Source organism: Zootoca vivipara, chromosome 7 (assembly GCF_965207765.1).
Source record: "Zootoca vivipara chromosome 7, rZooViv2.hap1.1, whole genome shotgun sequence".
Taxonomy (NCBI): Eukaryota; Metazoa; Chordata; class Lepidosauria; order Squamata; family Lacertidae; genus Zootoca; species Zootoca vivipara.
The window spans coordinates 76459994-76472145 of NC_142590.1; the positions used below are offsets into that span (position 1 = coordinate 76459994).

Here is a 12152-nt window from a genome sequence, read left to right on the forward strand (position 1 = left end):
AAAGCGGTTGTAACAACTGTATATGGGAAATCCCTTCTTCCACAACATCATTTGTATTTTTCACTGTTTCTTCAGAGTTTTAGCTCTAAGGTTTCGCTTCCAATTAATGCTGGGAATCCATCTTTTTGTAGCCTGACTGATTCACTAAGGCTAAGTTAAGTGCTGCTAATTCTAAATTCCTTCAGGGTATTTTGTATATTCAATTAAAGGTTAGGCTTATTTTTTCCATAGCTATGGGCATTTCACTTTATCAGCAGGGTGTGCCTGAGTTGAGTGATGTACAGATAGTACCTTCTTATACCCAATTCTACTGAATCTCCTTTTGCCTTAATGGGGCCTATACGAAATTCACTGAAATGAGTAGGGAAGGCAGCAGCATTTGGTAGGTTGAATCATCTCAAGGCTATTACAGAATGGATTTTGGATACTATTTTTGTTGTTTATGCCATTTCCCCAGAATCTTAATGGCAAAAGTGGGTTTTCACATTAGTTTAGATAATCTGGGTGTGCTATTTTCTTTTAATATACTTTGTTCACACAATCCACTTCTTCTGTACAGGTGTGGGTGGGGGAGAAGATAACCTTAATGACTACATAAGAATACTCTTACTGTTCTTGCACAGTTGGTGTATAACCTGGCCGAGTTGTAAATAATATTCTGAGTTTGTATCTCTTCAGTTTCGATACACATAACTGGTTTTCTGACACTTCCCACAGAGCAGCAAAACATCCCTGATGCCACCCATTATTAATGTTTTCCTTACATGTGGCCTTTTGAGCTATCGGAGCAATTGCATGTCTTGAATGGAGTTGGTTGTGTTGGAACACAAGATGAAGGGAGATGCATTGTGGGAAGTTGGAAGAACAGATAAGCAAGGTGGAAAATGCATAACTGTTTTATTTACATAGGCTTAGTTTCTTGAGCAAGGGCAATAACATCCCACAAACAAGTTCTGCCTGACTTGCTAGGAATGTGTAGCTGTTGTTAGAAATCCCCGTCTTCCGCATTAAGTTCTGCTTCCTAAAATAGTTGGCTGGATCCCTATTCCTTTCCATTCTGCTATATAAAACGAACAGCTGGAAAGTAGGTGACCCGAAAGTGTTATCATGGGGATTAATACAATACACGGTAATGCATACTTCAGATCCATAGTTACAGGCTGCCTCCAAGGCTGGCATCATTCAACTCAGATTATGAGGTTTATCAAGTCGGTTTCCTGAAGATAGATTCTGGTGTATACCTCAGAATATAATGGAAAGTCAAGTGAAACACCCCCAAATAAGAATGGGTGAAATATTGCGGAGGAGGGAAATCTCTTATTTTCCATCAGCTCTTAAAATGTTTCTACCTGCTGTATCATTTGATCTTTCTGAACGTTGAATTTTGAAAGAGATTCCCCAGCAATTGTTAGATAGCCAAAGGCAGAAATGCTCACAAAGAGAGCCCTTGCATGTACATTACCTGTGCAAAACCAGAATACTCCAATGAATCTTGAATGCCAAACTTTGATTTCATCTGTCCTTTTTTGCCTGCATTTAGAATCGGGAATCTTGCTACCGAAGCTGTGATGCAAAAGGACAATACTTTTCATCCTTTTCACCTTCCAGCTGCTTAATGGTGACAATTTATTTAGCTTTTCGTGGAATACATTTGTCCAGTCCCAGGAGTTTTTGAATAAGAACTTGAACATCCCAAGGAAGGAGACTGAGGAAGCGAGAGAAGGAAAAATTGCACCGTTGTTTAAAAGCATATCTGTAATATTGGGAGCACAAATAACAAGTCTCATTCCCACTCTGACCATAGCATTTATTTCAGGGTTGCAGAACCTCCCCCAGATATTGCTGGAGGCTGACTCCCCATCATCCTCGGGTAGTATGGCCAGTGGTTGGAAATTAGAAGTCCAACATTGGTCAGGCCACAGGTTCTCTATCATGACTCACTGGATGTTGCTCCTTTGCCACAGCTGGCAATGGGGCTTATTGCCATAGCATCACCAGGTAGAGCAATGATGTGGTAGGGTCCCCACAGGACCCACTAGAAGGGAGAAGGGCTTAGCATGTAGGTCTACAGTGTTTATGAGAACACTGAGTTACGTATTATGTCCTTCAAAGCTGCCATGAATTTGTGACATTTTGGTTGGGCATAGTAAAGGTATTGCCCAACTATGGATTTTGTTGTTCTGTTCTTATGAACCAGTGGAGCTTTTTATGTGTTGTATCCAACTATTTGTCTTTATATCTGCTTTGGCCTCCCTCCCACAACATGTTTGGAATGTTGCAAAATAGAACCCTTTGGGGTGCTGCTATGAAATCCAGGGTGAGTCTTTTAAAAGAGGCCCTGTGGAACATGTGTACTCTGTATCCACGGGGCCTCTTTTAAAGGACTCACCCTGTATATAGTGTTGAACTACGTTTCTAGTGAGCGGAAAGGATTTACCCAGTTATCACCCAATCCATAAATAGAAACCAAAGTGAGTGGTTAGTGAGTCAGATGTGAAAAGGGACTTTCCTAAACTAGGGCATTTTTCAACATGGAAAGAATTACTACCAACAATAAACTTTTTCCACCAGAGTTTTCTTGTGTCTTACTTAGTAATGTTTCAGTGTGCACCCCCTCCACATGAAAACTCTCCATTTTGGCTCTGGGGGAAGAAGGGAGAGGACAGAGGGTGAAGAAAGAGTTGTGGGTGGAGGGGGGGCTCTTTCCCCATCCTTTGGACCCCCTGGGAAACTCAACAAACCTCCTGCACCTGGAACTGGGTGTGGAGAGTGCAGGTGAATAGAACACATCTGTGAGCAGCCCTGAGAAAGGACCATCCACCTGGAGCCTGTCCAGAAAAAGCAAGTCTAAAGTGTGAGACTAGGGTGATGTGATGTCTGCTGCTTCCAGGATCTCAGGAGACTTGTGAATGAACTGAGAGTTTGTTTGGACCTTGGGTGGGAACTCAGGAGACTGAGAGGGACCTGATTTATATATACAGTACATATTAGTAACTTTGTGTTAATGTAACATTTTTATAGGTTACTGATGCTGGCTACAGGATGGTCAATGGGGGCAAGGCAAGTGGGCTATGGCACTGAGGTCTGGCCTGACTCCTTGCTCGTTAAACACTGCTTTAGCTTTTATTGGCTGCAGTAAGGTAAAGGGACCCCTGACCATTAGGTCCAGTCGTGACTGACTCTGGGGTTGCGGTGCTCATCTCGCGTTATTGACTGTGGGAGCTGGCGTACAGCTTCCAGGTGATGTGGCCAGCATGACAAAGCCACTTCTGGCGAACCAGAGCAGCACACGGAAACGCTGTTTACCTTCCTGCTGTAGCGGTCCCTATTTATCTACTTGCACTTTGACGTGCTTTCGAACTGCTAGGTTGGCAGGAGCTGGGACTGAGCAACGGGAGCTCACCCCGTCACAGGGATTTGAACCACTGACCTTCTGATCAGCAAGCCCTAGGCTCTGTGGTTTAACCCACAGTGCCACCCGCGTCCCTTGGCTGCAGTAAACTCTCTTAATTTTTCCACCCCTACCCCTATTAAGCAGTCTGCCCAGGCCCGGCTCTAGGTGCAGTCCCAGTGGCACGGCGCCAGGCTGGCAGGGAGGGGCGCTGCGCGCTGCGAAGACAGCGCCGGAGCGATCTCAGTACCAGGGCGCCCGACCTGCTCGAGACGGCCCTGCATCTGCCAGTTCCTGAGTATAGTGACTTACTTTTTAAAAATGGCCACAAGGTACAGCATTCTGGGGACGTAGATCACGTGCTGATTCTGAAGTATTCTGTGCACTGCTGATTTCACAAAATGGTCTGGCCTTAAGGGAGAGAGTAGGCCTTCCAGTTCTTGCCTAAAAAAAGAAAAATGTATGTTGAGGGAAAGGAAGCAGTGTCAACTTTCATATGGAAGGATGGTGAGCATTGCTTAGTTCTGCTTCTCAAAACAAATTCCTGTGTGCAAAATTCTTTCTCGATGTGTTTCTTTTGGTCCAGGGTCCAGTTTGTGGATGTCAGGATTTAGGTAAAAAGCAAGGTAGATCCTGCAAGGCTGAAGTCTGCCAGGTGGTCTATATAGCTCAGCGGTACATGCTTTTGCATGTAGACGGTCCCATCCTGTCATTGGCATCTGTAGTTCAAGAATCTAGCTTGCTCTTGGAAACCAAGCCATGGGGCCCACCCTTAGGTAGAAACCTTTTGATTTTTCATCCTTGCAGGTGAGCCACTGTCCCCATTAACAATGTTCCAGGTTAACACTTTGCAGCAATCACTTCAGGCTGGCTAAAAACATTATTAATTGCAGAAATGCATGAACCACTGAACCAGAGTGGAGTCGCTGTAGCAAAGTCTAAATATGGATCTGCTGATTCTGTTCTATATAAGGTGAGTTCAAGGTATCGTTACGGCTCGGCGAACCCTGCCATTATTCGTGTGAACAATATATTCCCCTGCAAGTATTAGGCAGCTAAGGGATGAGTCAGTAATCCATGGAACAATTCAAAGCAAGTGGACTTGTCTCCATTCCTTCTTTCTCTGTCTCAGGCACCACACTGAATATTATTAAAGCGTGGGAAGGTGGCAATCACTCTTCTCCAGCTATGTAGTTATAGAACATGGGTGGGGGAGCTTTTTTAAAATCAAGGGATGCATCTTCTCGGGTATCATGCCAAAAATATTGGGCAGACAGGTGTAAGAAGAGGTGGGTGGAGGATGCGGCGCACCCCGGGTGTCATCCTTGGAGGTGACATAATGGCACACCGCGGGGGTCAGCACTTACTGCGGGGCCTGGCCTGCAGTGCGCCCGAGCCATGTGTCTCTTCTAGGAGTAACGCGGTGGCTCAGGGTCCCATGCTGCCCGAAACGGCAGTGTGGGGCTTGCATCTGCCAGGCGGACTCCGTGGACAGCATGCCACACCGCCCCCATGCGCATATCGCCATGGCACTCTCCTTGTGAGGCGCCCCTGTGCGCAGATCGCCACCCCTCCCCATGAGGTGCCCCCACCCCGCCCCTACCGCTCCGGGTACCGGAGCAGCTAGCTACGCCCCTGGGCAGAGACCAGGGACAAAGGTGGGTTGTGCAATGGAGGTGACTCTTTGTGTGGTAGGCTATATTCCAGTCACACAAAAGCCAGAGGTGAACACACACACCTGGAAGACTGCATTCACACACACCCCAGGCCTACTGTTTGCCACTCCTGTTATAGATAAACATATACTACTAAATGTCAAACGTTGACGATAGGAGGAGAATTTTGTGCTAGGGAATTTCGGTCTAGGGTAGAGTTCACCTCACTTCATGCCAGAGTTCTGGCCTGGGGAGAGAAGAAGCCCCTCCCATGTAGGCATCATGTCCTGGTGATGCCCTGCTTGTTTACCAGAGGTGGTATTTTACGTAGGTTAAAGACTGGAATGTCCAAGAATGGAAGCTTACAGCAAGTCTACATTTCCCTCTACTGCTCATTGAGAAATGAGTGGCTCTGAATCCATTCTGAACCTTTCAATGTGGTGCTGTTGAAATGAATGGGTGGCCTTTAACTAAGCATCCCATTGGTGCGAGGGCTTCCAACTTCTTTGTCCCCCCCCCTGGTGTGTGGCTCATGCCGTCTCCAAAAACAGATTAAGTGCACTGGGGGGGGGGGAGAGGAGAGGGGCAGAATGTTCTGTTGTTCAGCTACGTTTTACTAAGAGTAGGTGCACTCATTGTGCCAGGGATCAAGCTGGTGTGTGTGTGTGTTTTGAGTAGGAATCTGTGTGAGTGTCAACCAACCAACCAATTACGGTATTTTATTTGGACGCGCACCTTTCCAAGGTCAAAACCATTGCCAAGGTGGCTTGCAACATATATAAAAATTAAAAACCTATAAACATAGCAAAAGTAGTCATAAAAAGTGAACAAACAAAAGATCAAAATTGAGTCTGAGCACAGCGTTACCTGATTCTACAGCCACTAAACATGCCAGTGTCCGTGAAAAATGGGCAAACGAGGGTAGTCTTCACACCACTGACTCTCTTGGCTTTCAGCTCATGGCTAAGAGCTTCATGGAATCCAATCACAGCAAACTTGCTAGCGCAGTAGCCCTGAGGAAACAAGCAACATTTTCTCATTCACAGTACATGCTTAACTTGAAGAAGAAGAAGAAGAAGAAAGAAGAGGAGGAGGAGGAGGAGGAGGAGGAGGAGGAGGAGGAGGAGGAGGAGGAGTTTGGATTTGATATCCCGCTTTATCACTACCCGAAGGAGTCTCAAAGCGGCTAACATTCTCCTTTTCCTTCCTCTCCCACAACAAACACTCTGTGAGGTGGGTGGGGCTGAGAGACTTCAAAGAAGTGTGACTAGCCCAAGGTCACCCAGCAGCTGCATGTGGAGGAGCGGAGACGCGAACCCGGTTCCCCAGATTACGAGTCTACCGCTCTTAACCACTACACCACACTGGCTCTCTTAGGGCTCTACCACTGTTTTAGTAAGACCCTGCAATGAGAGGGATGCCCTACATCATTAGTGATGCTTGGCCTTAGGAACCGATGGATTATAGACATAAATGCATGCATGCAAATGGCAACGAGGCCATTTAGCATTTGTGAACTTCTATCGATGTGTCGCTTACCAACCTCCAGACAACCTGTTGCAAAAAGTCCAAATGATCCTGCGACTGTCACAATGTGGCCATGATCTCTCTTCATCATTTGTGGAAGGAAAGCCTTGACTGTCTGCAAAAAGGGATAAGAGAGTTTTGATTATACCCGTGCTTCCTTTTTGTGTATTCAGATTTGCAGCTAGTAAGCAGCAGATGTAATGTTTGAAGGCCTGCTTTGCAAAGGTACCAGCAGAATATAAGAACAAATCTGTTTATTATAAATATGCAAACACACACATACACTCTACAACTGTCCTATTAAATATACCATTGTCTACAAAAGGGTAATATTTCTTAATTTTGACTTCTTCCAAGCTTGACACTTATCAATACTAACAATATTTTTAAAGCTACATATATTTCATCCGTATTATTATTTTTTATTTTAGAAATAGAGACCAAAGTAGCTCCATTTTCTTTCTATAAACAGAAATCTGTTTAGTTCTTTACTGTTACAGGATACAATGTAGGTAAAATTATTGGTGGCTATTAGTAATAGTAATAATAATAATTTATTAGTTATACCCCGCCCATCTAGCTGGGTTTCCCCAGCCACTCTGGGCGGCTCCCAACAGAATATTAAAAACATGATAAAACATCAAACATTAAAAACTTCCCTAAACAGGGCTGCCTTCAGATGTCTTCTAAAAGTTTATTGCAATTGACATCTGATGGGTGGGTGTTCCACAGGGCAGGATGTTTTATATTTTATCATGTTTTTAATATTCTGTTGGGAGCCGCCCAGAGTGGCTGGGGCATAGCTGCCAAGTCTCCCGTATTCCCCGGGAAACCCCCATTTTCCCAGCTGTTCCCAGCTGAAAAAACGGATTTTTTTGTTTTTCCCCGGTTTATTCTGGTGCGGCGGCCATTTTGGAACTGGGCGGAGCATGCTCAGAAGCGACTTCTGATGTTGCTTTGCCCAGTTCCAAAATGGCTGCAGTGCGACCTCTGGCCGGTGGCCATTTTGGAACTGGGCAGAGCAGCATCAAAAGTCGCTTCTGAGCATGCTCCGCCCAGTTCCAAAATGGCGACAGCGCTACTTCCGGTCTGCTACTTCCGGTCCGATCCCTTATTTCTCCGACAGGAACTTGGCAGGTATGGGCTGGGGAAACCCAGCCAGATCAGCGGGGTATAAATAATAAATTGTTATTGTTATTGTTATTTTCAAGTGGGTGGAGTTGAACAAACCCAAGCTTAATGCAGTCAAGATGCAAACACTCTGGCTTGGAGTGTCCGGAGGTCTCTGCCTGTTTTCCAATGATGTTCTGACTAATTGTTCACCTAGAAAGAGGAGACACCGACCACAACTTTGCTTTCATCCATGTATTTCCCACTTTTCCCCTATTAATACCTATTTAAAGTTCCTTCGGAATTTTGAGTCTTAATAGCACATGTGACAAGGATAAAAAAGTGTAACGAGATTAGTTTTCATTGCAATCCTCTTAAAATTGCCCTCCATTTGATTGTCTCTCTATCTTTTCAGGCTCTGAAAAGTAGGATTAATGAGAGCCAGGCCATGTTCCGCAAGACCTGAAGGACTTGATAAGCTGCTTTCCAGAATTAGCTGCTGCAAAGCTACCCATCCACGCTGTGTAAGTGAGCTGGGCGAACTTGATTGAATAATTACAAAATATAGCCCTTTGCATAACTCCTTGGTCATATCATATGACCCTTTATGTGCCGTATGAATACAGCATTGAGCTCGCCAAGCAAAGATCAAGCAAATACAAGGGGGCTTGTGAAGAAGGCGCAGCAGAGACTGTATTTTTTTAGAATTTTAAGGAAAAACCATCTTCCACAAAAGCTGCTGCTTGCCTTCTATCACTGTGCCATACAGAGCGTGCTCACGTATGGTTTATGTGTGTGGTACGGAAGCTGTACTTCTCAGGACAGAGCAGGGCTGTGTAGAATTATTAAAAAAGCAGAGAGCATTATTGGCTGCTCATTCTCCACCTTAGAACAAATCTATACCACCAGGTGCCATAGAAAAGCCCTAGACATATCAAGAGATCCAACACACCTTGGTCACAATTTCTTTCAGCTCCTGCCATCAGGACGGCGATATAGAAATATGCAGGCAAGAACGAGCCGTCTCAGGAACAGCTTCTTCTCTAGAGCGATTTTGGCCTTAAATGGAAAGCCTGGACTTTGAAGTCATCTTATTTTACTTGTTATTTGTATTATATTTACTGTTTTTAATTAGGTTTTGTAATTTTGGATTATGCGGAATGCTTTATCTGAGTGGATGCAGCAGCCGAGTAATTTTCGTTGTTCCCGCAAGAGGACAATGACAATAAAGATATCTTATCTTATCAGAAAGTTTGAGAAGCATCCAACATAGCACTATGGTGTTCATTCCACCAGCACAAACATTTCAGCTTTCCAGAGGGAATGATCCCCGCAACGCCTCACATGTGCTGTTCTGGGGGTTCTCCTGACTCTACCAAGCATCCCCAAACTGCGGCCCTCCAGATGTTTTGGCCTACAACACCCATGATCCCTAGCTAACAGGACCAGTGGTCGGGAATGATGGGAATTGTAGTCCAAAACATCTGGAGGGCCGAAGTTTGGGGATGCCTGCTCTACCCCATAAAAGCCAATTTGTGGGGGACATCAGGATGGTGGGGATCCCTGTTGCACTAGTGGAAGTGCTTCCATGGGATTTTTCATAGTGCTATCTGTAAAGAAGGCGTCGGCCTTCTGCAGGGTTAAAGTATTATTATAGATTTTAAAGCTTTCTTCTAAGGCCAATGTTTAATTTCATTTATAATATTTTTAGTCAGTTGTATACTTCTATTCATCGGTGTTATCATATGCTACACTGAATATTTTGATAGAAATATCGGAAATGTCATACTTGAAACATATAACATTTAATATAACTAATGTATTTTGAGTTACAGGTAGGTAGCCGTGTTGGTCTGAGTCAAAGCAAAATAAAAAAATTCCTTCAGTAGCTTTAAGGTGTCTTTAAGGTGCTACTGAAGGAATTTTTTTATAATGTATTTTGAGCCACTTATACGTCATCATTTGCTGAGCAGCATATACCAAGATACACTGATCACAAAGTAAGGAAGAGAGCAAAATTGCTTAAACTAAAGATGAAAACAAGAATATTATTACACTGGCAGTTCCCTCACTGCAAGAAGTGAGGTTAGAGGGAACCAGGCAGAGGGCCTTCTCTGTAGTGGCGCCCGTCCTGTGGAACGCCCTCCCATCAGATGACAAGGATATAAACAACTATCCAACTTTTAGAAGACCTCTGAAGGCAGTCCTGTTTAGGGAAGTTTTTAATGTTTGAAGTTTTATTCTGTTTTTAATGTTTTGTTGAAAGCCGCCCAGAGTGGCTGGGGAAACCCAGCCAGATGGGTTGGGTAGAAATAATAAATTATTATTATTATTATTATTATTATTATTAATCTGCATTCTAATGTACTAACACTGCCATTCCCAGCCACCATTAATCAAACATATTAGAAAGGCATGCCAATAATCTATGAACATCTATCACCATTGTCACAGTTGCATTCAAAGCTGTCAACTTTTCCCTTTTCTCACAAGGAATCCTATATAGAATAAGGCAATTTCCCTTAAAAAGGGGGGAAAGTTGACAGCTATGGTTGCATCTATGGTCTAATTGGCCAGTGCCATGGATACAGATGGATTGGGAGGAATATTGCCCCGGTGAAATAATTGCTAAACTGCTTCTATATGCATCTTCAAAGGTGCAAAAAGTGGCAATCTCTGCATGGATGTTTTGCACTCCAAGTGGTTGCATCTCCTCAGTTGGGCTATATTGACTGTTAAATGCTGCAGGTTCACAATTCAGCCTTCCTTTCACTCGGGAGCCTCATTCCCGTTTTATAGGATACACACTTACCCAAAAGTGAGCATGGCAGTTAGTCCTCATGGTTCTTTCCAGCAGTTCGTCAGGACACTGTAAGATGGGCTTTCCAGCTACAATGCCAGCATTGTTGACCAAGATTGTGACATTGCCCACGTCCTTTCTCACATTCTCGGCAACACTATAGACTTCTTCCTTCCGGCTCACATCGCAAGTATAAATGTAAGCCTTCGCTCCCAGCTTGCGAACTTCCCTGGCTGCATTTTCATTGCCTTCGGTGTCTATATCCCACAAAACAAGTGTTGCTCCTCGTCGGGCAAATTCCAGGGCAAAAAACCTACCAATGCCAGTTGGGCTGGCTGCACCTGTTATCAAGCAGATTTCATTAGTGACTATTTTCTCTGCAGGTTTCTTTACCCACCGAAACAGAGCATGGATGATGTGGCCAAATACTTTAGCTGTAAGTATAAGAAAGTCTACAAGCACAGACATTGTCTCAGATCTCTGAGGAGACAGTAATAAGAATGGAAGCTCTGTAGGGCTAGTGCATTGAGAAGCCTTTGGACAATGCAATCCAGACAGGCTGTATTTATGGGGAAAGTAAGATTTAAGAGATTATAGCAACCACTACCACTAAGAAGGTGGAATTTGGACAACAACGAAGGCATTTGGTCAGTACTTCCCAAGCAGCAGGCTGGTACACACTAGCATGTAATGAAAGTACTGCTAGTAGGCTGTGATGGCAAAGAAATGGATTAAGAAACTAAAGTGGAGGAGACTCTTGAGAGTCCCATGGACTGCAAGAAGATCAAACCTATCCATTCTTAAGAAAGTCAGCCCTGAGTGCTCACTGGAAGGACAGATCCTGAAGCTGAGGCTCCAATACTTTGGCCACCTCATGAGAAGAGAAGACTCCCTGGAAATGACCCTGATGTTGAGAAAGATGGAGGGCACAAGGAGAAGGGGATGACAGAGGACGAGATGGTTGGACAGTGTTCTTGAAGCTACGAACATGAGTCTGACCAAACTGCGGGAGGCAGTGGAAGACAGGAGTGCCTGGCGTGCTCTGGTCCATGGGGTCACGAAGCGTCAGATCTGACTAAATGACTAAACAAGAAGAAGAGGAGGAGGAGGAGGAGGAGGAAGAAGAAGAAGAAGAAACTAAAGACTCCTATAAGAACAAAACAACAACAACAATGAGTCATTGTTTGCAACTCAGTCTCCACTGGAAGGGGACAACTTTGTCTAGTTATTCCATTGTGTATGATCGGATCATTCAGTTGCTGCTGCTGTTGTCCTTTGGGACTGACAGGTGTAAAGCAGTAGCCCAATAGTAGGTGGAGCAACAGCCAATGTGAGGCACAGCCAACTAATTCTACTTTCGTTCCCATCTTCCTTCCTGCCAAGTTCTACAAGGGCAACAAAGGAGAAGGAAGCTGAGAGTCACTGCCCCATTCTGAATGGGGCTGCCATATTTCAAAAAGTGAAAACGCAGACACAAAAGTTGTGCAAAGGCACAAAAGTTCAGTGCAAAGGCATGGCAGAATTTCCTCTAAAGCTTTTGCCTTTAAATCACATTTGAAACATGTTATTTGCTTCAAAGAATTCGGGGCACTGAAGTTTACTCCTCACAGCAACCCTTAAAAAGCTATAGCTCAGAATTATTATTTTTTGGGGGGTGGAATATACTTTG

The 12152-nt window shown here is 44.4% G+C and overlaps 1 protein-coding gene across 1 annotated transcript; it reads right to left on the reverse strand.

Moving 5' to 3' along the window:
• Positions 1 to 1337: 1337 nt before the first annotated feature.
• On the reverse strand, positions 1338 to 10987 carry LOC118089260 (retinol dehydrogenase 10-like). Its single transcript, XM_035123762.3, has 5 exons — positions 10496 to 10987; positions 6590 to 6688; positions 5914 to 6059; positions 3704 to 3835; positions 1338 to 1705 (listed from the first exon to the last, which is right to left on the reverse strand). Exons 1-5 carry the CDS (start codon positions 10949 to 10951, stop codon positions 1627 to 1629), a joined length of 912 nt encoding a protein of 303 aa, XP_034979653.1. The 5' UTR covers positions 10952 to 10987; the 3' UTR covers positions 1338 to 1626.
• Positions 10988 to 12152: the final 1165 nt, after the last annotated feature.

Bases quoted from the DNA above. Each gene is read 5' to 3' on its own strand.
- LOC118089260 (XM_035123762.3), bottom strand. From the start codon at position 10,951: ATGTCTGTGCTTGTAGACTTTCTTATACTTACAGCTAAAGTATTTGGC. The intron at 6,689-10,495 runs GTAAGTGTGTAT...CCCTTTTTGCAG, and splicing joins ACTGCCATGCTCACTTTTGG to ACAGTCAAGGCTTTCCTTCC. The intron at 6,060-6,589 runs GTTGGTAAGCGA...TTGTTTCCTCAG, and splicing joins TTGCAACAGGTTGTCTGGAG to GGCTACTGCGCTAGCAAGTT.